The sequence below is a fragment of the Salvelinus sp. IW2-2015 genome, unplaced genomic scaffold (genome assembly GCF_002910315.2).
Source record: "Salvelinus sp. IW2-2015 unplaced genomic scaffold, ASM291031v2 Un_scaffold2097, whole genome shotgun sequence".
In the NCBI taxonomy this organism is placed as follows: domain Eukaryota; kingdom Metazoa; phylum Chordata; class Actinopteri; order Salmoniformes; family Salmonidae; genus Salvelinus; species Salvelinus sp. IW2-2015.
In genome coordinates, this window is record NW_019943435.1 from 36,217 (window position 1) to 61,992 (window position 25,776).

General features: G+C 41.4%; 1 protein-coding gene and 2 long non-coding RNA genes across 10 annotated transcripts in view; all 3 read right to left on the reverse strand.

The window, feature by feature from the left end:
- Window positions 1-7,204: 7,204 nt before the first annotated feature.
- Window positions 7,205-7,793, reverse strand: LOC139024984 (uncharacterized). Its single transcript, XR_011476383.1, has 2 exons — window positions 7,757-7,793; window positions 7,205-7,617 (listed from the first exon to the last, which is right to left on the reverse strand). It is a non-coding gene; the product is annotated as an uncharacterized lncRNA (long non-coding RNA).
- A 1,647-nt stretch (window positions 7,794-9,440) lies between these two features.
- On the reverse strand, window positions 9,441-13,225 carry LOC139024985 (uncharacterized). Of its 8 annotated transcripts, none has more exons than XR_011476391.1 (5): window positions 10,730-13,225; window positions 10,331-10,377; window positions 10,227-10,262; window positions 10,140-10,190; window positions 9,441-10,051 (listed from the first exon to the last, which is right to left on the reverse strand). It is a non-coding gene; the product is annotated as an uncharacterized lncRNA (long non-coding RNA). The 8 variants fall into 8 exon arrangements; XR_011476386.1 differs by having other exon boundaries at window positions 10,140-10,201; window positions 10,232-10,295; window positions 10,326-10,377; XR_011476390.1 differs by lacking the exon at window positions 10,227-10,262 and having other exon boundaries at window positions 10,321-10,377.
- Window positions 13,226-13,559: 334 nt separating this feature from the next.
- Window positions 13,560-25,776, reverse strand: part of LOC112072945 (A-kinase anchor protein 2) — a 149,835-nt gene continuing 137,618 nt past the window's right edge. The window contains exons 7-8 of the mRNA XM_070439985.1: window positions 22,698-22,777; window positions 13,560-18,834 (exon numbers count right to left, since the gene is read on the reverse strand). Of these exons, the coding sequence (XP_070296086.1) occupies window positions 18,709-18,834; window positions 22,698-22,777 (206 nt within the window). The 3' untranslated portion in view covers window positions 13,560-18,708. The remainder of the gene's footprint in view (window positions 18,835-22,697; window positions 22,778-25,776) is intronic.

The following is a 25,776-nucleotide window of genomic DNA, read 5'->3' on the forward strand; positions in this document are numbered from 1 at the left end:
ATTCACCCAGCTCTTTTTCATGAGGACAAGGGACAAGCATTCCACCAGCTCATTTTCATGGGGACAAGGGGCAAGCATTCCACCCAGCTCATTTTCATGAGGACAAAGAGCAAGCATTCCCCACAGTTCATTTTCATGAGGACAAGGACAAGCATTCCACCCAGCTCATTTTCATGAGGACAAGAGCAAGCATTCCCCACAGTTCATTTTCATGAGGACAAGAGCAAGCATTCCACCCAGCTCATTTTCATGAGGACAAGGAGCAAGCATTCCACCTAGCTCATTTTCATGAGGACAAAGAGCAAGCATTCCACCCAGCTCATTTTCATGAGGACAAGGAGCAAGCATTCCACCAGCTCATTTTCATGAGGACAAGGCAAGCATTCCACCCAGCTCATTTTCATAGGGACAAAGAGCAAGCATTCCACCCAGCTCATTTTCATGAGGACAAGGAGCAAGCATTCCACCTAGCTCATTTTCATGAGGACAAGGAGCAAGCATTCCACCCAGCTCATTTTCATGAGGCAAGGGGCAAGCATTCCACCCAGCTCATTCTCATGAGGACAAGGGCAAGCATTCACCCAGCTCATTCTCATGAGGACAAGGGCAAGCATTCCACCCAGCTCATTCTCATAGCCCCTTGTCCTCATGAAAATGAGCTGGGTGGAATGCTTGCCCCTTGTCCTCATGAAAATGAGCTGGGTGGAATGCTTGCCCCTTGTCCTCATGAGAATGAGCTGGGTGGAATGCTTGCCCCTTGTCCTCATGAAAATGTGCAGCAGCCTTAACAAAGGTATTGGGTGAACGGGTGAAAGGGTGAACCCATTATGAAATGTTAACAAGACGACCCGTGAACACACCAGGTGTTCGAACTATGACTGACCGACAGATAGACATAACTGAGACACAGTGTGACCATTTTGAGTACATGAAGGAACTAACTTCTGTTGTAAGTTTTCTCCACTCTCACACTAGGAAAGCAGCAGAACCAATCCCAGGTGAGGATCCAGATGCTCTGACCATCTACGTCGGAGACTGAGTGAAAAAGACGAGTCCGTAAAAGGAAATGGAACCAGCCAAGATGGATGGGAAGCAGAGGGCCCAGACCAAAAGGCCGGAAGCAGAGGGCCCAGACCAAAAGGCCGGGAGCAGAGGGCCCAGACCAAAAGGCCGGAAGCAGAGGGCCCAGACCAAAGGACAGAAAGAAAGATGAAAAAGAAGGCTCTAGCCAACGAGCAGAAGGAGACATCATTTCACACTCAGGTTCTATAACTAGGAAACAGAGACTACACCAGATCTTGTGGTTTGTTTTCCCATCATCCTTTTCCTGGGTCTCCTTGTTGGCGCAGACACAGGACCAAATGGGGGATCTGAGGAAAACAACAAATGGATACAAATGGTGAGAAAAATTGGAAATCAGACTAAGAGGCCAGGAACCCAGTTTTTAGTATTTAGGAAGCCTACATAAACCACTGAGCTGTTCGGGAGTCGGGTTAAGCCTATGAGAAGGACGGAGTTTGAATGTGGGTTTTTATAACTTAATGCAGAGAGGTAATGAGAAACAACCTACTAGGAGAAGGGAGACCACAGGACTGTTCTCTGGGTGAAGAACTGAGAGGTTAGCCGGGGATTATGGGACACATGTATGTTGGGGTGGTCACAAGAAGGGAGCAAGCTTACCTAATGTGGTAGAAGGAAGCAGGCAGATCCCTCTATGGCCTAGAACTCAACTCAGGAGAGGTGAGTCAGTCTTCACGGTAAGAACTACTCACTCTGTGCGGTGTAATTATCCCAGCTGAGCCCTTAGAAAACACTGGAACTATTGTTTTTTTCTGCAAGTTTGTAAAACTGTATATGCATGGCCTTGGTCTCATGAGTAGAAGGTGTTGATGTAGGCAGTTACATCACTAGGGGTTGACTGCAAACATATAAAAGCAACTTAGACCGTGTCTATTTTTCAGAACTCAGGAGAGACATCAGTTGTATGTTTGATGTTTGATCTTTGACTTCTATCTACAGCTGTATTTTGATAAAAATTGTTATGATTTATTAATGCACATTTTGAGTGTTCCTTATTTGTTTAGTAAATAACCGAGGCCAGAAAAGTGGAACCAACACTAACATAATTGCAGAAGGGTTTTTTAATGATCAATTCGCCTTTTAAAATGATAAACTTGGATTAGCTAACACAACGTGCCATTGGAACACAGGAGTGATGGTTGTTGATAATGGGCCTCTGTACGCCTATGTAGACATTCAATAAAAAATCTGCCGTTTCCAGCTACAATAGTCATTTACAACATTAGTTTCGTTTTTTAGTTTCGTTTATTAATTTGACCATTTAAAAAAAACAAGCACACATAAAACTTGAAAAGCCATACATGCACGTGAATAAAATCATGGAGGATAACACACAATACAGTCTGGGACTTATTTCCATTGTTAAATCATTGAGGATAACACACTATACAGTCTGGGACTTATTTCCATGTTAAATCATGGAGGATAACACACTATACAGTCTGGGACTTATTTCCATGTTAAATCATGGAGGATAACACACTATACAGTCTGGGACTTATTCCATTGTTAAATCATTGAGGATAACACACAATACAGTCTGGGACTTATGCCATTGTTGTCCTCTTGAGACAAGATGGCTGGATAAGATCCAACACAGTATGGCAGTGAAATAATTAAACAAAACCAGAGAAGAAGAACATCTATCTCATCATTCCAGTTACATCATAGGGGTTATTCATATGGGCACAGAAGACATCAAACATATTTTTACTTTATTTTTTAAAGCTGTCCAGAGGATGTTGTTTTTATGGGCAGAGGCAACTCATTCCATTCTGAGGCTCCAGTATACAAGAAAGTACCTTTCCCAGCATTACTCCTGAACCTGTATAAGCGCACATCAGCAACACCTGATCTGGTGCTGTGATTGTGTGCATCCCTAACACGAGGAACGTAATCACTTAGATATCTGGGCGCAGGACCATAAATACTCCTGTAAACCAAACCTAGTCTAATCTGGGAAACCCTAGCCTCAACAGGCAGCCAGTTTAGTTCCTGAAAGCAGCTCCTGCCTATGTGAGTACGTGGACTCACCTTAAATACTACCCTGATCAGCTTATTCTGCGCTATCTGGAGCTTCCCCTTCATAAGTTTAGATAAGCCCCCAAACCAGGAAGTACTAGCAGAGTCAAAATGGCATTGAATGAGGGCAGTAGCTAGAGTCCTTATCAAGCAGCTTGGACTTTCTAGCCAAAAACTTAATCCTGGCATTAACCTTCCCTAGCACCTTATTGGCCAAGCTCACACCTCCCAAGCTTCCATCATGGATACATCCCAAGTAGCTAACAGAGGTCACCCCCTAACTCCACTCTGATTTCAGACGACCTTAACAATGTCTACACTGTATTTCTGATCAATTTGATGTTATTTTAATGGACACATTTTTTAGCTTTTCTTTCAAAAAACAAGGACATTTCTAAGTGACCACCAAACTTTAGAAACGGTAGAGGAAGACACAAAGCAATTAGTGGGCTCAGGTGAGTACTAATTGGCTTTCCACTGAGTACCTATCCCCTGAGGAGGTAGTCGTGTCGTCCTCCTCCGGATGGTCACCGAACTCTCCCAATATGATGGTAATAATAATGATTTATTAAACTTCTATAGTACTTTTCATAACAGAAGACAAAGTCAAATCGCTTCTAAACAATGTTTTGGCTACGGGTAATGTTAGCAGAGTCAGGTTCAGTCTCCAACGTAGCAGTGTCATGACTGTCCTGATCAGGTCAGGTTACAGGAGACCACATCCCTACAAATTTCCTCTCAACCCCAACAGAGGAGGAGAGATCTAGGGGTCTGAAGATGTGGGGGTTTTATGACCCCTCACCCCCATGGTAATTCTGAAGCCACAGACCACATTCCTTTGTCCCTCTCACTATGGAGGACCAGTCTCAGAACTGTAAACATGCAATAAAGGGACTTTGGAACAATGGTTTCCGTCAACTACAATGGTGGTCATGACGATAGATGGAATATGAAAATGTATGTMATTTTTGTTTTGTTATTAAAGGTTAATAGATGACGTTATTATGAAAACATTGTAACGTTAAGAGTTTTCCTCGTATATGCTTGATGTTTATACATTGTACGTTGTGTGGAAAATGTCCAAATCAAAGAGAATGTTTGGTAGAGATGAAATGTGAAGTTAGTTGTCTAAAATTGGATTTAAGTAAAATCTATACCTTGCCCCTCAAACTCGGTACGCCCAGAGAATTGCCCTGAAGGTGGTTACGCCCACTTCTGACCCGAGGGTATAAAACCTGTGAGTGCAGAATTAACATTATGACTAAGTGACCCGAGCTGCAGCCAAAGGTCTAAAAGGTCAACGAACCCAAAACGCAACAACTTGAAGACAAAGAAATCTTTTTCTACCCAAGCTACGGATGAGTAGCGTGTCTAAGCGGGTGTATTCAAGCCGAACCACCTAGCCTCCCCATCGAATCGTGGTATCTACACTCTTTCATCTTTACGCTGTGAGCTCTGAGCTACAGAGCTATCTGTCCTCCGAAGACCCCTTCCAGAGCGAGGACAAAGGAACAGGCCGGTAAAGCCAAAGGACACGGACATCGTGTCGTGAGGACACCTAGAGCGGTGCGCAGGAGAAGTGCGTCATTGAGCAGCTTGAACGRTCCACGCGGGAAAATCCACGGAGAACCTCCACAAGTAATTACATCATTATATTCTGACTCATAACAGCGGCAGTTTGGGGCAAGGCTAGGGTTGAGCATAGCTGACAATTTCACCCAAATGTATATTCCTCTTGTGTACTTTCTCTCTTTCTCTCTCTTTTAAATCCCCATTTTGGGTAACACGCGCCCTAGTGTGTTGGCCCGTTATACTAAGTTCTAATCAATAGCCTAGAGTGTGTTTTTGTGTATGTGTATCTTTTATCATCATTTTAGCTTTTTAGTAAATAAACATTCAACTAAGACTGGTGTGGTGCTAATTCATTAGTGAGACCCGGGTCCGTGCAGAATCCCGGGCTATACGACGTTCAGAACGAGACTGTTAGAGGCAACTGGTTAATTAGCGGCTGTGGTAAAATCGATATTCTTTGAGTTAATTTGGGAAATAGAAACTCAATAAAAACGAGTTTTCCCATGGTGCCCCAGGTTAATGAGTTAATAATTGCTTGATTCTGTTAATCACGTAATTAGAAACTTGTTATCATTCGATGAGCAACAGTCGCCACATTAACTAATACAACGTCACGACAGCAGATAGAAAGGCCATGAATAGAGCCTACGCTATTCTTTTTTTCAAAATGTCAGAGAAGTATGTTTGTTCCACATAGCATATTTCTATCTGAACGTTCCAACACATTGCGTCTTGTTGAACGTGCCCCTAGTTGTTAGCTAGCTAATGGGGTACCGTGACTGAGCAAGGTGTAGCCTAAACAAATCTTTAACGGTCCGTCCCGCAAATAGCCTAGTTTTAGAACGGCCCTCGATATCCTTTATGAATGTAAAATGGTGCCTGCCAATGCACAATAGAAAGAAACCAAAAAGTAATGCTGGTATTATGAATCATATTGAAAGTTAACCTGAAGTTAGCCCGAAGTTAGCCCGAAGTTAGCCCGAAGTTAGCCCGAAGTTAGCCCGAAGTTAGCCTGAAGTTAACCTGAAGTTAGCCTGAAGTTAACCTGAAGTTAGCCTGAAGTTAGCCTGAAGTTAGCCTGAAGTTAACCTGAAGTTAGCCTGAAGTTAGCCTGAAGTTAGCCTGAAGTTAGCCTGAAGTTAACCTGAAGTTAACCTGAAGTTAGCCTGAAGTTAGCCTGAAGTTAACCTGAAGTTAACCTGAAGTTAGCCTGAAGTTAGCCTGAGAATCAAGCCGTTTTCTCTGACGCTACAGGCCTCTATATGAAATGAAGTGGGAGGGGTTAAGTGAGACTTCAAATTCAAAGACCGCCCACTTTTCTTTACTCAAGGGAGAGAGAAACAGCTAGACTCTTGTAATTCCTATTAAACTCAATGCTACTATTGTTTTTTTTTTAATTTCGTAAGGCAGCTTGTGTTTCTTAACCAGGCAAAGGGTAGCTACTAGAAGGATGTTGGTGACTGGTTAGCTGAGGCGAAGCAAGAGAGTCGCCTGCTCAATGTGTATACTTGGAGCAACCTGTCTGCCCAAACGCATCGCTTTCTCCCCCACAGCTCACCAGCTGATGTAGGCTGTTTTGTCCAAAGTGTGGTGCATCCTTCCCCACTGCCGAAAGCATCTGTGCTGCTAATATTCATTGTGCTTATCACTGAAAAAGCTCTTAAATCTCTCCCCAAAAAACTCTTGTCCAGTCCATTTAGTAGTTTTGATTTTAGTCACAGAGGAAATTTAGTCTCTTCTTGTTTTAGTCAACTGAAATGAAAAATCATTTTGGTTCAGTTATAGATTTGTCTGGGTCTATTCAGTCCGTTATAGTGTCATCAATTGCCGCTGAAAAGGAGGTGTTTGACGAATATTTTAGTCACTATTTACGTTAACGAAGTGAACACTGCTACTTTACGAGTCAAACATCCACATTAGTGAATAGCCTATACAATCTTTTTGGGTTCAATCATATATTTATACAACTATTTTGTAAGAACATTAGTTAGCCCCCCCCCCTGATATAGGCTATTGTGTCATGACAAATATTACACCTACATGTAGCCTAATCAAATTACGCACCTGTTGCTTTAACGTTAACCCCCGACAACAAATATTTATCTCCCTGCATGAGTGAGTCAATTATCCACATATCGTGACCTTTTGAAGAGCACCAAGGTCGTATCGTGACCTTTTGAAGAGCACCAAGGTCGTATCGTGACCTTTTGAAGAGCACCAAGGTCGTACGTACCTTTTGAAGAGCACCAAGGTCGTATCGTGACCTTTTGAAGAGCACCAAGGTCGTATCGTGACCTTTTGAAGAGCACCAAGGTCATATCGTGACCTTTTGAAGAGCACCAAGGTCGTATCGTGACCTTTTGAAGAGCACCAAGGTCGGTTATTGTAACCAAGGCCTACAGTAGCTGGCAGTCTGGCAGATTTAGGCCTATAGATAACAGGTGTGTGTGTGTGTGTGTGTGTGTGCGTGTGCGTGTGCGTGTGCGCGTGCGCGTATAATAAAAGGACAATACAATAACTCACACAGGGAAACCAATCACTCAGCTGCTTAATCAATACTAAATCAATAGTCACAAAATGACAGATTTTATTTTTAATGAGAAAATAGTGTATAACTGTGAGCCTTTACAAGTAGCCTACTATATAAACCAATAGAAGCAGAATATGAACGTAGAAGTGGTTAACATATTAACAGAGGAAATCAGAGGAAGATGATTTCTTTATTACACCAGTGATTCTCCCACTAGGCCCACAGGCAGCCTTCTAACCACAGGGCTCTCCACTCTAGATGGAGCCCACAGGCAGCCTTCTATCCACAGGGCTCTCCACTCTAGATGGAGCCCACAGGCAGCCTTCTATCCACAGGGCTCTCCACTCTGGATGGAGCCCACAGGCAGCCTTCTACCCACAGGGCTCTCCACTCTGGATGGAGCCCACAGGACTCTCCACTCTGGATGGTGGTTCACATGGCTCTCCACTCTGAATGGTGGTTCACAGGGCTCTCCACTCTGAATGGTGGTTCACAGGGCTCTCCTCTCTGGATAGTGGTTCACAGGGCTCTCCACTCTGAATGGTGGTTCACAGGGCTCTCCACAGGGCTCTCCACTCTGAATGGTGCTTCACAGGGCTCTCCATATGATTGGTGGTTCACAGGGCTCTCCTTCTGGATAGTGGTTCACAGGGCTTCTCCACTCTGGATAGTGTTCACAGGCTCTCCACTCTGAATGGTGGTTACAGGGCTCTCCACTCTGGATAGTGGTTCACAGGGCTCTCCACAGGGCTCTCCATCTCTGGATAGTGGTTCACAGGGCTCTCCAACTCTCCACTGCTGGATAGTAGTTCAAGGGCTCTCCACAGGTTCCACTCTGATAGTGTTCACAGGGCTCTCCACTCTGATTGTGGTTTCTCAGGGCTCTCCTCTCTGGATAGTGGTTCACAGGCGCTTCCACTCTGAATGGTGTCTCACAGTCCACTCTGGATAGTGGTTCACAGGTCTCCACTCTGATGGTGTTCTCAGGCTCTTCATCTCTGATAGTGGTTCCAGGGCTCTCCACTTTCTGAACTGAGTGGTCCTCAGGTCTCTCTCTTGGATAGTGGTTCACAGGCTCTCCCTCTGAATGGTGGTCCACAGGTCTCCACTCTGGATCTAGTTCACAGGGCTCTCCACTCAGGGCTTTCTCCACTCTGGATAGGTTCACAGGCTCCACTCTGAATGGTGGTTCACAGGCCTCCACAGGGCTCTCCACGGGCTCCCCTCGTGATAGTGGTTCACAGGGCTCTCCACTCTGAATGTGGTTCACAGGGCTCTCCCTCTGAATGGTGTTCACAGGCGCTCCATCACGGCTCTCCACAGGGCTCTCCACTCTGGATAGTGGTTCACAGGGCTCTCCACTCTGAATGGTGGTTCACAGGGCTCTCCACAGGCTCTCCACAGGGTCTCCACAGGCTCTCCACTCTGGATAGTGGTTCATAAGAAAAGACAGTAAGGCAAAGCCTTTCTTGTTACAATGATAAATAAAGTCATCATAAAAAAACATCTGAATTCAGAAATAACAACAAAAGCATATCAACTCACACATAAAATCATATTTTATTTTTTTGTGTGTGTATATTAGTTAAAATTCCAAAAGCATACAATATATATCGTAGGCTATATTCAGAAACTCACATTTCTACTCCATGGGAGACATCTGTCTGGAGTCATACTTTATGTTCAAATCCCTGGCAGATCTATTGTTACCGTATAGTGTGTTACATATTACTTATGTGTTACATTATCCGTATAGTGTGTTTACATTATTACGTATAGTGTGTTACATTATTACCGTATAGTGTGTTACATTATTACTGATAGTGTGTTACATTATTACCGTATGTGTGTTATACATTATTTATGTGTTTACATTATCCGTATAGTGTGTTTAATTCGTTAATGTGTTTTACTTATTACCGTATAGTGTGTTTATTATTACGTATAGTGTGTTTACATTATTATCGTATAAGTGTGTTTACATTATTACGTATGTGTTGTTATACATTATTACGTATAGTGTGTTTACATTATTACCGTATAGTGTGTTTACATTATTACCGTATAGTGTGTTTCCATTATACGTATAGTGTGTTTACATTATTATCGTATAGTGTGTTTACATTATTACCAGTATAGTGTGTTTACATTATTTACCGTATAGTGTGTTTACATTATTACCGTATAGTGTGTTTACATTATTCAGTACTAGTGTGTTTACATTATTATCGTATAGTGTGTTTACATTATTATCGTATAGTGTGTTTACATTATTACCGTATAGTGTGTTTACATTATTACCGTATAGTGTGTTTACATTATCCGTATAGTGTGTTTACTTCTATTGTGCTGCTACTTCCTCATTTGTTTTCTGACCCTGAAAATGGTTTTAATATTCACACATGGCAAACTGCATTATCCCACCAAATATACAGTACGATTACTCATTAGTTATTCAAGAAACACTATCTTTCTTTTCAAGTTCTGAGACCAATTCAACTTGAACGAATGTCTTACTTTTAAAATATAGGATTTGTGCTGTTTTGGTATCACATGCTGTAAGAGACATCTGCACATTGTAAATACATGGCAACAGCACACAGTTTCCATCTGCAGTACATGTTCTGACTAATGCTACTGAAATAGCAGACAGTTGTGTAAAGCTGGGAGAACACACTGTTGTTACACTAACCTCTTGTTACCCAACATTACCCTCGTGTTACATTACCCTCGTGTTACATTACCTCGTGTTACATTACCCTCTTGTTACCAACATTACCCTCTTGTTACATTACCATCTTGTTACCAACATTACCCTCGTGTTACATTACCCTCGTGTTACATTACCTCTTGTTACATTACCTCTTGTTACCCAACATTACCCTCTTTGTTACATTACCATCTTGTTACCCACCATTACCCTCTGTTACATTACCCTCTTGTTACATTACCCTCTTGTTACCCTAACATTACCATCTTGTTACCCCTAACATTACCCTCTTGTTACTTACCTCGTGTTAACATTACTCTTGTTACATTACCCTCGTGTTACATTACCCTCGTGTTATATTACCCTCGTGTTTACATTACCCTCTGTTACATTACCCTCTTGTTACCTAACATTACCTCTTGTTACATTACCATCTTGTTACATTACCCTCTTGTTACATTACCTCTTGTTACATACCCTCTTGTACCCTAACATTGCCTCTTTTACATTACCCTCTGTGTTACATTACCCTCGTGTTACATTACTCCTTGTCCACATTACCCTCGTGTTAACATTACCTCGTGTTACTTACCATTCTTGTTACATTTACGCTTTGTTACCCTAAATTACCGCTAATACCTTTTACTCATTACCTTTCGTTGTATTACTTCTCGTGTTCATTACCTCATTTTACATTTACCCTCTTGTTACCTAACATTACCCTCGTGTTACATTACCCTCGTGTTGTTACATTCAACCCTCTTGTTATCATTAACGCTCTTGTACTCTAACATTTCCTCGTGCTTATACATTACCCTCTTGTTACATTAGCCTCGTGTTACACTAACATTACCCTCTTGTTACATTAGCCTCGTGTTACCCTAACATTACCCCTTTGCTATATTATCCCTTTGCTACAATAACCTATTCTTATATTACCATCTTGTTACCCTAACATTACCCTTTTGTTACATTACCCTAGTGTTACCCTAACACTACCCTTTGTTATATTATCCTCTTGTTACACCAACACTGCCATTTTGTTATCCTAACATGACCCTTTTGTTACATTACCCTAGTGTTACCCTAACACTACCCTTTGTTACATTATCCTCTTGTTACACCAACACTGCCATTTTGTTATCCTAACATGACCCTTTTGTTACATTACCCTCCTGTTACATTAACATTACCCTCATTACCATGACAATACATTTTTGTTACATAACCATCTTGCTACATTACCACCTTGTTACCCTAACATTACCCTCTTGTTACCCTGCATTACCCTTTGTTACATTACCCTTTGTTACATTACCCTCTGGTTACCTTAACATTACCCCTTTGCTACAATACCTTATTCTTATATTACCCTCTTGTTGCCCTAACACTTCCCTTTGTTACATTATCCTTTTTATTACACAACAGTACCGTGTTGTTACCCTAACATTACCATATTGTTACCCTAACATTACCCGTTTTGTTACATTACTCTCTTGTTACCATAACATTGCCCTTTTGAAAAAACTCTCAAAAATAGTATTTGTCTCCTACACACATCAAAGCAACCAGACAATACATCACATTTCTTCTTTTGGGAGTTAACTCTTTTCAGATACAAAAACCTCTTTTGTGTTTCTGTTCATAATTTAAAACTAACCAACACTGTCTTTAAGTAATACCTGCCCTCTGCCTATCATCAGCCAATCACTGATCAGCATTATTTTGTTTAACTTCCTGGGTCACAGGTCAATCTCTGTTCATCTTCCTGGACAATGTTAAGAAGTTCAGGATAATCTCTTAATGCTCTCTTTCCCCTTCTCATCCTCTCTCCCTCTCCCTCTCTCTCTCTCTCTCTCTCTCCATCTCTCCCTCTCTCTCGCTCTCTCAAGACAAATACAATACTGTCTGAATGTCAACAAATCAACACTGTTGCCCAGGTAACACTGTCGCCCCACACACACAGGTTGCATCCTGAATTGGACCTTATTGCTTAAATAGTGCACTACTTTTGACCAGGTCACTGTGTAGGGAATAGGGTGCCATTTGGGACACGACCATAGTATAATCAGAGAAACACACCTCTCTGTGTCCTCAGTCTAATCAGAGAAACACACCTCTCTGTGTCCTCAGTCTAATCAGAAACACACCTCTCTGTGTNTAATCAGAGAAACACACCTCTCTGTGTCCTCAGTCTAATCAGAGAAACACACCTCTCTGTGTCCTCAGTCTAATCAGAAACACACCTCTCTGTGTCCTCAGTCTAAAGCAGAAACACACCTCTCTGTGTCCTCATTCTAAAACAGAAACTAAATAAAAACTTATTGAACTCATATAAAAGGACACAATTGTCCATTTAAATACTTTTTGATATATTATCAAAATATATATAAAAAAAACACTATAAGGAACCATTAACAAGGTTCTTGAGGGTGGCTTGAATCTCAAATGGCACCCTACCCAAATGTGCACTACTTCAGACCAGAGCCCTATGGAACCCTATTCCCTATATAGTGCACTACTTTAGACCAGAGCCCTATGGAACCCTATTCCCTAATAGTGCACTACTTTAGACCAGAGCTCTATGGAACCCTATTCCCTAATAGTGCACTACTTTAGACCAGAGCCCTATGGAACCCTATTCCCTAATAGTGCACTACTTTAGACCAGAGGTTAATGACCGTGTCCAAGAGTAAGGCAATATATAGGGAATAGCGTGCCATTCGAGTCACAGTCTGTGGTGTTTTTGTCAGGGAAACGAACAGACTCGGAGCATACCCAGAATGTTCTTTTGGGGGTCAGAGGGCACGGCCCACAACCTACTTCCCTAGACAGTTCTCGGGTTCTGGTTTGTGGGTTAGTAGAGTCCTCATTCTGGAAAACAGGCTCTTTTTGGCGTAGTAGTTAAAAGGTGTTGTTGTTCTCAGCTGGTGTTTTATCATCTCTGGTTTAAGTGTCAAATGAATAGTTAACTGCTCCTGTTGTTGCTGTTGTTGTTGTTTAGTCCATTAAGAGAAGGTAATACTCCGGTCTTGTTCTGACTGACATCACTGACATCACTGGACATACAGCTGGACATAGAGCTGGACATAGAGCTGGACATGCAGCTGGACATGCAGCTGGACATGCAGCTGGACATGCAGCTGGACATAGAGCTGGACATAGAGCTGGACATAGAGCTGGACATAGAGCTGGACATGCAGCTGGACATACAGCTGGACATACAGCTGGACATACAGCTGGACATACAGCTGGACATACAGCTGGACATACAGCTGGACATACAGCTGGACATGCAGCTGGACATGCAGCTGGACATGCAGCTGGACATACAGCTGGACATGCAGCTGGACATGCAGCTGGACATACAGCTGGACATGCAGCTGGACATGCAGCTGGACATGCAGCTGGACATAGAGCTGGACATACAGCTGGACATGCAGTGCCGTCGGAAAGTATTCAGACCCCTTGACTTTTTCCAAATTTTGTCACGTCACAGCGTTTTTAATCCTAAAAAATGGTTTAAATCAATAAAAATATTCAGCAATCTACACACAATACCCCATAATGACATCACAATACCCCATAATGACATCACAATACCCCATAATGACATCACAATACCCCATAATGACAAAACAAAAACAGGTTTTTAGAAATGTTTACTAATGTATTAAAATAAAAATACAGAAATACCTTATTTACATACAGTTGAAGTAGGACGTTCACATACACTTAGGTTGGAGTCATTAAATCTCGTTTTTCAACCACTCCACAAATTTCTTGTTAATTAACAAACTGTAGTTTTGGCAAGTCGGTTAGGACATCTACTTTGTTCAGTACACAAGTAATTTTTCCAACAATTGTTTACAGACAGATTATTTCACTTATAATTCACTATATCACAATTCCAGTGGGTCAGAAGTTTACATACACTAAGTTGACTGTGCCTTTAAACAGCTTGGAAAATTCCAGAAAATGATGTCATGGCTTTAGAAGCTTCTGATAGGCTAATTGACATCATTTGAGTCAATTGGAGATGTACCTGTGGATGTATTTCAAGGCCTACCTTCAAACTCAGTGCCTCTTCACTTGACATCATGGGAAAATCAAAAGAAATCAGCCAAGACCTCAGAAAAAATTGTAGACCTCCACAAGTCTGGTTCATTCTTGGGAGCAATTACCAAACACCTGAAGGTACCATGTTCATCTGTACAAACAATAGTACGCAAGTATAAACACTATGGGACCACGCAGCCGTCATACCGCTCAGGAAGGAGACGCGTTCGTTCTCCTAGAGATGAACGTACTTTGGTGCGAAAAGTGCAAATCAATACCAGAACAACAGCGAAAGACCTTGTGAAGATATTGGAGGAAACAGGTACAAAAGTATCTATAGCCACAGTAAAACGAGTTCTATATCGACATAACCTGAAAGGCTGCTCAGCAAGGAAGAAGCCACTGCTCCAAAACCGCCATAAAAATGCCAGACTACGGTTTGCAACTGCACATGGGGACAAAATGTCCTCTAGTCTGATGAAACAAAAATAGAACTGTTTGGCCATAATGACCATCATTATGTTTGGAGGAAAAAGGGTGAGGCTTGCAAGCTGAAGAACACCATCCCAACCGTGAAGCACGGGGGAGGCAGCATCATGGTGTGGGGGTGCTTTGCTGCAGGAGGGACTGGTTCACCTCACAAAATAGATGGCATCATGAGGGAGGAAAATTATGTGGATATATTGAAGCAACATCTCAAGACATCAGTCAGGAAGTTAAAGCTTGGTCKCAAATGGGTCTTCCAAATGGACAATGACCCCAAGCATACTTCCAAAGTTGTGGCAAAATGGCTTAAGGACAATAAAAGTATTGGAGTGGCCATCACAAAGCCCTGACCTCAATTCTACAGAAAATTTGTGGGCAGAACTGAAAAAGCGTGTGCGAGCAAGGAGGCCTACAAACCTGACTCAGTTACACCAGCTCTGTCAGGAGGAATGGGCCAACATTCACCCAACTTATTGTGGGAAGCTTGTGGAAGGCTACCCAAAACGTTTGACCCAAGTTAAACAATTTAAAGACAATGCTACCAAATACTAATTGAGTCTATGTAAACTTCTGACCCACTGGGAATGTGATGAAAGAAATAAAAGCTGAAATAAATAATTCTCTCTACTATTCTTCTGACATTTCACATTCTTAAAATAAAGTGGTGATCCTAACTTACCTAAGACAAGTAATTTTTACTTGGATTAAATGTCAGGAATTGTAAAAAAAAAACTGAGTTTAAATGTATTTGGCTAAGGTGTATGTAAACTTCCGACTTCAACTGTAAGTATTCAGACCCTTTGCTATGAGATTGAAATTGAGCTCAGCTGCATCCTGTTTCCATTGATCATCCTTGAGATGTTTCTACAACTTGATTGGAGTCCATCTGTGGTGAATTCAATTGATTGGACATGATTTGGATAGGCACACATCTGTCTACATTTGACAGTGCCTGTCAGGGCAAAAACCAAGCCATGAGGTTGAAGGAATATTCCGAAGAGCTCCAAGACAGGATTGTGTCGATGCACAGATCTGGGGAAGGGTAGCAAAACATTTCTGCAGCATTGAAGGTCCCCAAAAACACAGTGGCCTCCATCATTCTTTATTGGAAGAAGTTTGGAACCACCAAGACTCTTCCTAGAGCTGGCCGCCCGGCCAAACTGAGCAATCAGGGGAGAAGGGCCTTGGTCAGGGAGGTGACCAAGAACCTGATGGTCACTCTGACAGAGCTCTAGAGTTCCTCTGAGGAGATGGGAGAACCATCCAGAAGGACAACCATCTCTGCAGCGCTCCACCAAGCAGGACTTTATGGTAGAGTGGACAGATGGAAGCCACTCCTCAGTAAAAGGCACATGACAGCCCACTTGAAGTTTGCCAAACTGCACCTTAAGACTCTCATACCATGAGAAACAAGATTCTCTGGTCTGATGAAACCAATATTGAATTCTTTGGCCTGAATGCCAAGTGTCACGTCTGGAAGAAACCTGGCACCCTCCCTACAGTGAAGCATGGTGGTGGCAGCATCATGCTGTGGGGATTTTCTTCAACTGCAGGGACTGGTAGACTAGTCAGGGTCAAGGGAAAGATGAACGGAGCAAAGTACAGAGACATCCTTGAAGAAAACTTACTCCATAGCGCTCAGGACCTCAGACTGGGACGAAGGTTCACCTTCCAACAGGACAACGACCCTAAGCACACAGCCAAGACAACGCAAGAGTGGCTTCGGGACAAGTCTCTGAATGTCCTTGCGTGGCCCAGCCAGAGCCTGGACTTGAACCTGATCAAACATCTCTGGAGAGACCTGGAAATAGCTGTGCAGTGACGCTCCCCATCCAACCTGACAGAGCTTGAGAGGATCTGCAGAGAAGAATGGGAGAAACTCCCCAAATACAGGTGTGCCAAGCTTGTAGCGTCATACCCAAGAAGACTTGAGGCTGTAATCGCTGCCAACGGTGCTTCTACAAAGTACTAGAGTAAAGGGTCTGAATACTTATGTAAATGTATTATTTCAAATAGCAAAAATTTCAAAACTTGTTTTTGCTTTGTCGTTATGGGATATTGTGTGTAGATTGAGGTGAAAAAAAACACAATTGTAATCCATTTTAGAATAAGGCTGTAACGTAACAAAATGTGGAAAAAGTGAAGGGGTCTGAATACTTTCCGAATACACCGTAGAGTTCTGCCTATTGGTAATGAAAAATATGCCCCCTTTTAAGATATTATAACTGGATAAAAAAAGTATTATATTTTCATGCAAACTATCACTTTGACTGCAATAGACTGTGGTGTTTTGAAATGTGTGGTCCTTGACCCAATCTAACTGTAGGACAATGGACTTCTTCAAAAAACGTAACAAATCTCACCCTCTGCTACCAAGTTCAAAAGTCAAACATAAGAACATTTCTTTCCCGAGACAGATTTTTCCATACATCACATCCATATCAATCGTATGTCATTATGTCACAAGTAAAGACTGCTTACATCAGAGAAGAGCTCATATTTAACAAGCAATGCTGATATAGGTACAACAGAAATTATCAGTGGGCTACAATTATTATTATTATTATTTTAAATATCTGACATTGAAATACTTAATAATACAGACTGTTTTGAAACCAGTTGGATGATGATATTGTCTTGTTCAGTCCAAAAAAACCACACAAATTCACAGACATGTATATCGTCTCACATCCATAGAATTTGAATTATGCCGTCATGGGTGGACTGGCGGCCATTTTGTCTCCATAACAGTTATATTTCTACACCACTTACGTTGCATTACAATGGACTTGCGTCCCAAATGGCACCCTATTCCCTATATATAGTGCACTACTTTTCACCAGGGCCCATAGGCTCTATGTAGGGAATAGGGTGCCATTTGGGACATCTCGCATAGTTTGTTTGAAATAACAACGATAATTGTTAATAGGCACCTCTATGACTACAAGCATGTTCATGTTCAACTCATTCATCTCCTTGATTGATTAGTAGGCCGTTCACTCATCAACTCCCTGATAATCACATCCATCTATAAACACCTGAACGCTTCCTTCATTGATCAAACTGATCAATTAAGTGATTATTAATCATTGAGAAATGACCTGAAGATAGCTTTCTCCACTTCTCTCCTTCCTTCCTTCCTTCCTTCCTTCCTTCCTTCCTTCCTTCCTTCCTTCCTTCCTTCCTTCCTTCATTCCTTCCTTCCTTCCTTCCTTCCTTCCTTCCGAGTAACCAATGCTTTCAATCAAAACACGCCATTCAGTTTAAATGAGCTCATTTAGTTAAATGAACTCATGTCTGCTGTTTAGATAACACATATACTGTATCTGTGTGTTTCAAGTTCCATCATCAAATGGTAGGAATGGAAGAGGAGAGGACTTACTGTGTTACTTTATAAATATGGAACTCATTTAAAGCAGATCTAGATTGATAATATATATTTAATAAACACCTGTCTTACTGAGGAATACTGGTAATATAGAAGGTTACATATAGTCACGAGGTCGACAATGACCACTATTCCCTATATAGTGCACTACTTTAAACAGGGCCCATATTGCACGATAGGAAAAAGGTGCCATTTTGGACGAAGTCTGGTTTCCAGTGATTCCACAGAGTCTGACGTCCTTCCCCACACCACTGAGATAATAGAATAGGATCACTTGACAAGCTTACACACTCTGGGGGGGAAAAGGGTTCCAAAAGGATTCATTGGTTATCCCTGTGGAAGAACCCTGGGAAGAAAAATGTTGGGTTCCGTGTAGAACTCTTTTGGGTTCCGTGTAGAACCCTTTTGGGTTCCACGTAGAGCCCTCTGTGAATAGGGTTCTACATGGAACTGAAAAAGGTTCTACCTGGAACTGAAAAAGGTTCTACGTGGAACTGAAAAAGGTTCTACCTGAAACCAAAAGGGTTCTTCAAAGGGTTCTCCCACAGGGACAGCTGAAGAACCATTTTAGGTTCTACATAGCATCTTTTATTTTCTGAGAGTGTAATGTCTCTGTGTTGAACCAATACTCAACCAGCCATATCCCATGGGTCTCTCTGGATTCCAGTGTGGGGCTGGATGTTACTTCCTGGTTGGTCCATCCAGTAGGTCACGTGACAGGTCATGTGATCAAAATACTTAGTAAAATAAATACTTGTGGTTGTCTTGCTGTCTCCTCCTCTCTCCATCCCTTCATCTCTCTATCCCTCTATCCATCTACCCCTACATTCCTTATAGTCACAGAACACAAGGGAGGACTGTCTACTCCTCCTCCTCCTCTTCTTCTTCCTCTTCTTCTTCCTCTCCATCCTCATTAGCGTAAAGCCCCGCCTCCCACCTCAGCGCCATGTTGCTTTTCCTGCGTGTGACGCGGGTGGCCTCCAGCACCTGGTAACCCAGAAAACAAAACAAAAGGTCAGTCAACAGGCAGAACAAACACGACCTTCAGGTTCTACTAACACTATAGAGAACCTTCAGGTCTACTAACACTACAGAGAAACCTTCAGGTCTCACTACTACACTACATAGAACCTTCAGGGTCTACTAACACTACAGAGACCTTCAGGTTCACTAACACTACAGAGAACCTTCAGGTTCTACTAACACTTAGAAACCTTCAGGTTCTACTAACACTAAGAAACCTTCAGGTTCTACTAACACTTAAGAGAACCTTCAGGTTCTACTAACACTATAGAGAACCTTCAGGTCTACATACAACTATAGAGAACCTTCAGGTTCTACTAACACTATAGAGAACTTCAGGTTCTACTAACACTATAGAGAACCTTCAGGTTCTACTAACCACTATAGAGAACCTTCAGTTCTACTAACACTATAGAGACCTTCAGGTTCTACTAACCATATAGAAACTCAGGTCTACTAACACTATAGAGAACCTTCAGGTTCTACTAACACTATAGAGAACTTCAGTTCTACTAACACTATGAACCTTCAGGTCTACTAACCTATAGAGAACCTTCAGTTCTACTAACACTATAAAACCTTCAGTCTACTAACACTATAGAGAACTTCAGGTCTACTAACACTATAGAGAACCTTCAGGTTCTGCTAACACTACAGAGAACCTTCAGGTCTACTAACACTATAGAGAACCTTCAGGTCTACTAACACTATAGAGAACCTTCAGGTCTACTAACACTATAGAGAACCTTCAGGTTCTACTAACACTATAGAGAACCTTCAGGTTCTACTAACACTATAGAGAACCTTCAGGTTCTACTAACACTATAGAGAACCAGGAGATGCAGTCTCCTGAGGCGATAAATCAAGGATCAGTGTTTAAATTAAGTGTTATCCTCTGGGCATCCATTGCACATCTTGTTGTAAAGTTTTATACCCAATACAATGAGATTAAAAGTTATATTCAATTGAATTGAAGTTTCTGTTCTAGTTGCTAGATTCCATTTTTATTGCAGTATATAGAGTATTGTTTATTGTTTATCCTATCTTTACTCACAGCCGCCATATAACCACAGTACACCCCGTATAAACCCCACACTGAACTGTACACAGGCTGACATGCATGCACACCAACACAACAACAGGTTACCCGGGCATCAAGACACACTGCAGGAGGGTAAGAGAAAGGAAACGGGCTAACCCTAACCCCTCTGAATCAGAGAGGTGCAGAGGTACAGGAAGCAGTTTGCTGTTATTGGGGTTAACTGCCTTGCTCGAGGGGCAGAACGTTCCACCTTGCCAGCTCTGGGATTCAAACCAGCGACCTTACGGTTACTGGGCTAATGCTCTTAACCACTAGGCTACATTTTATATTAATTTAACCTTTATTTAACTAGCACGGTTACTATAGGCAGTCCTATAGGTGGGAGAGTGAGAGAGGCAGTGAGGGGGATTATGTTGTCTTGGTGCCGCAGCGGGTCGGAGGTACCAGCAAGGAGCCATTGCGTTTGAGCAAACATGTCTGAGTGCAGGTCAGAGTGAGTGAGCAAGCACACACACACACTGTGTGAATGCCAAATGGCACCCTATTCCCTATTTAGTGCACAACAAAAGTAGTGCACTATATCGTAGTGTATACTGTATATATAGTATATAGTGTAGGTGGCTTGTATTCATGAATGCCAAGCTTCCCCCAAAAAATGTACCAATAAAAAATAATAATAATTTTACTTTCGTCTTTCTGTGTTTCATAAATTCTCTTAAATTCCCAAGTGTCTGAATGTATCTCACCGGAGAAAGCATCCGAGGGAGAAAAACCCTCTGTTTCAGTGTGTGTAGTAAATGAAGTGTAGCCCATTTATCTGATGCTGTCTGGTCAGATAGAGTATGATATTGTGGCCGCCTGTAATGTTGAATGCAAGCGAAGCCAGCGAGCATTTGGCTTCCCTTGATAAAAAAAATATTATACAAAATAATGGCCAATCAGCGTTGCGCTAAACTAAGTTGAGCTCAACTGTGAATGGTCCTGGCACACCAACAAAACAAAAAAAATGTCAAGGGAAGCCAGTTTGGATTTGGCTTCAGTCCAATCACATCACATCAAGCCAAACATCATTGACAGGAAAAACTCTAATTGTTGTGTCGTTGTCCTCCGGTGGCTAGCTTGCGATTTCCTAAATTATCCATGGGATGAAGATAGGGATTTGGACTTGTGGTTAATTCTCTGTACTGGCCAATGATTATAAAGGCGATTCTGATCCAACCATTAATTCATACATTGTTGTGCCCCTGGCCTGAGAGGATGGAAGTTCAATGTGTAGCTAGATGTAGAAGGCTAATGTTAACTAGCTAACGTTGTCCACGAATGGAAGTTAGTCTAGCGAGTAAGTATTTTAGCCGGGTAGCCTAGAACAACAAACAATTAAAGCGTCTACTGTATGACAGAGTCATAGACCGTATAAGCACCATGAAAAAGGAGGATGGCATTGGTGAGTCAACATGTTTTTCTACTTCCACACACAAATCAGAACCATGGACATCCACATCATATTTAGCTGACTATTATTTAGTTGATTGGACTAAAATATTTTTAGTATCTTTGAGTTGTCACTGTATGAGAGTAAACAGAGGTGATTTGTGGTTAAAATGGTGCTGGAATAGTGGAGGCAGCTCCTGTTTTCTTTGCGTCTTGTGGTAAAACTCTGTGGTTCTAAATCAATAGTTGTTTAGTAGTCTGGAAGTGTTGAAAACATGAACTTGCTTGACCCCTGCAGTAGGTCATGTAACTGTTTGTCACATGCAATATTTGCTTTGTGGATTTCACCAGACAGATGTTGCTCTCCGGTTTGGTGATGAAACAAAAGTGTGGTTGAATTTATTAATTCATTCTTGTTGTCTCGGCCTTTCGGCCTATATATCACGGTGGCAAGGCATATGAACTAACAGGTTACAGAGCAAACACACTTATCACAACACATAGATTGTAATATAGCTTTTTGTTTTCTGGCTTGGCTTCCCTGCTGCTTCATAATGTAGTAATGTCCTGATGCATCATAATGTAGTAATGTCCTGATGCACCATAATGTAGTAATGTCCTGATGCATCATAATGTAGTAATGTCCTGATGCATCATAATGTGTAATGTCCTGATGCATCATATGTAGAATGTCCTGATGCATCGTAAATGTAGAAATAAATGTCTGATGCATCATAATGTAAGTAATGTCTGATGCATCATAATGTAGTAATGTCCTGATGCATCGTAATGTAGAATGTCCCCTGATAATGTAGTAATGTCCTGATGCAATCGTAATGTATGAAATGTCCTGATGCATCGTAAATGTAGTAATGTCCTGATGCTCATAATGTAGTAATGTCCTGATGCATCATAATGTAGTAATGTCCTGATGCAGTCATTAATGTAGTAATGTCTGATGCATCATAACTGTAGTAATGTCCTGATGCAATCATAAAATGATAAAGTAATGTCCTGATGCATCATAATGTAGTAATGTCCTGATGCATCATAATGTAGTAATGTCCTGATGCATCTCTAGGCATCACCAACACCTTGGTCATAGAGTCATAGAAGTTGAATCCCTAGAACGGTCATCCCATTTCAAGTCAATATAGCCATTTTAGTTATTCTATATTTCTATGGTTGAGGTCATGCGAAGCCCAATGGACAACAGGACAAGCAACATGCAAGGCCACCAACACAGCATGACTCCCTATTTAGTGCACTACTTTTGACCAGAGCCCTGTGATACGCACACATAACAGGAGAGCAAGCCTGTAAGCAGAAAGCAGAGCGTTGGACAGGTAGATACCTCTGTAGTATCCTTCCTAGAGCGCATCAAACAGGTGTACTGACAGACAGACAGACGGAGAGGAGACAGACGGACAGAGAGGAGAGGAGACGGAGAGGAGAGCAGACAGACGGAGAGTAGAGGGACGGGACGAGACGACACAGAGAGAGAGAGACAGACAGGGGAGAAAGACAGACAGATAGAGAATAAACATTAGAGGAACAACATAAAGTAAAGAATAACAACAGTGATAATGCAATGTATGTCCCAAGTGGCACCCTATTCCCTATGTAGTGCACTACTTTTAACCAGGGCCCATAGGACACAGGGGAAAGTCGTGCACTATGTAGGTAATAGGGTGTCACTTGGGACTTAGTCAGGGGATATAAAACTGCTTCTACACCGCTTAGAAGCATCTATTGTGTAATGATAATTACAGTAAGTTGTTACCACACATTCACTAGCAGCTGTCCATATTCAAGAGGCTCAAAGGACCACAAAATCTTTGAAAGTCCAATTTAGAGTTTTTGTAAAAATGAATGTAAAGTATTTTATTGTATTATCATACTAAGTCAATATGTAATTATATTGAGGGGGAAATCCATTATATTAATATGATTCTAATGCTGATTACACTGTAAATAGTCCCTTTTTCTTTTAGTGTCAATTCACTTCCTTTTCACAGGAAAGCCCCCTTGTGATGATCTGGAGTGTCACAACACTCAGATCACGTGACAGGAAGAGAAAATGACCTTCGTTGCTAGTGACTCAGTGAGGAGCAGATGTCCCCCCCCCCCAAAAAATATTTCTTACGTTTTAGTCATTTAGCAGACACTCTTATCCAGAGCAACTTTCATACCTTTTCCCCTGTACTGGTCCCCCCGTGGGAATCGAACCCACAACCCTGTCGTTGCAAGCGCCAAGCGTCACGCTCTACTATATACCAACTGAGCCAGACGGTATGTATATGAACCCTAGATTGCTGATGCTATTGACCATTGAGAATGTTTGACGCCACCGGTCGGCCATATTGCCACTCCCCAGTAGGAACAGTCCTCCGTAGGAACGAATGGAAGTCTACAGTATTTCAATTCAATGTTTGAAGGACAAAATTACATGTATTTAAGGTATTGTTGTTGATGTAGTGAGGACATTAGTAATCTCTAAAAATTATACTTTAAGGAACATTTATATTTAAAAAAAAGTATATATATTTAATTAGCATGTTTAACTGACATAATTTAAAAATATGCATTAAGGTGTCTGTAATAGAATAAATATAACGATAAAATAAAATAAATAAAAGCATTTCTCTATCTTCTTAAATATAATTGTTTATCAACGGTGGGGGAATACCAAGATGGAGGCACAGTGGCCTCGACACAGCACCCACTATGCCCCATCTAGAATATATATTTAAATCATTCATCCCAAATCTACCTTATTCCCTATTTACTGCACTACTTTTGACCAGAGCCAATGAACTAGTGCCAATAAGCTCGTGCACTATATAAGGAATAGAATGCCATTTGGGACGCAATCACTGTCAGGGAGAAGCGAATGCCTTCTGGCATTACATAAAACCTCACAATGAAACGCAACAGAATGCAACTGTGCTATACTAAGCATAAGATAAGGAGTGGAACGATAGCACAAACAGGTCATGTACCCAGGCTACTGTAGGTCACTAAACCCTGAGAAATGCAGAGCAATGAGCACCAGGAGAGAACATGGATGGTACTGCTGCTACTGCTACTGCTGCTACTACTGCTGCTGCTACTACTGCTGCTACTACTGCTACTGCTACTACTACTGCTGCTGCTACTACTGCTGCTGCTGCTGCTGCTACTCTGTTTAGTTAATGAAACCACTATAGTCCTATGTTAGTTAGAAACCACTTATAGTCCTATGTTTAGTTATGAAACCACTATAGTCCTGTGTTAGTTATGAAACCACTATAGTCCTATGTTAGTAATGAAACCACTATATGTCCTGTGTTTAGTTTATGAAACCACTATAGTCCTTGTTAGTAATGAAACCACTATAGTCCTGTGTTAGTTAGAAAACCACTATAGTCCTATTTAGTTAATGAAACCACTATAGTCCTGTGTTAGTTATGAAACCAATAGTCCTATGTTGTAATGAAACCACTATATCCTGTGTTAGTTATGAAACCACTATAGTCCTGTTGTTATGTTTATGAAACCACTATAGTCCTGTGTTAGTTAGACCACATAGTCCTGTGTTTATATGAAACCAGCTAGTAGTCTGTGTTTTAGTTATGAACCAGCTAATAGTCCTGCTAGTTATGAAAGCCACTATAAGTCTGTGTTAGTTATGAACACATAGTCCTGTTAAGTTTATGAACCACTATAGTCCTATGTTAGGTTATGAAACCACTATAGTCCTGTGTTGTAATGAAACCACTACTAGTTTCCTGTGTAGTATGAAAACCACTATGTCCTGGTTATATGAACCACTATAGTCCTGTGTTAGTAATGAAACCACTATAGTCCTGTGTTAGTAATGAAACCATAGTCTAGTTAGTAATGAAACCATTATCCTGTGTTAGTTATGAAACCAACATTAGTCCTATGTTAGTTATGAAACCACTATAGTCCTGTGTTAGTTATGAAACCACTATAGTCCTGTGTTAGTTATGAAACCACTATAGTCTATTTAGTAATGAAAACCACTATAGTCCTGTGTGTTAGTAATGAAACCACTATAGGTCCTATGTTAGTTATGAAACCACTATAGTCCTATGTTAGTTATGAAACCAAACTATAGTCCTGTGTTAGTTATGAACCACTATAGTTAGTGTTAGTTATGAAACCACTATATGTCCTGTGTTAGTTATGAAACACTAAGTCTGTTTAGTTATGAAACCACTATAGTCCTGTGTTAGTAGAATTAGTCCTATGTTAGTTATGAAACCACTATAGTCCTATGTTAGTTATGAAAACCACTATAGTCCTTGTTTAGTTATGAAACAACTATAGTCTATGTTAGTATGAAACCACTATAAGTCCTGTGTTTAGTTATGAAAACACTATAGTCCTATGTTAGTTATGAAACCACTATAGTCCTAGTGTTAGTA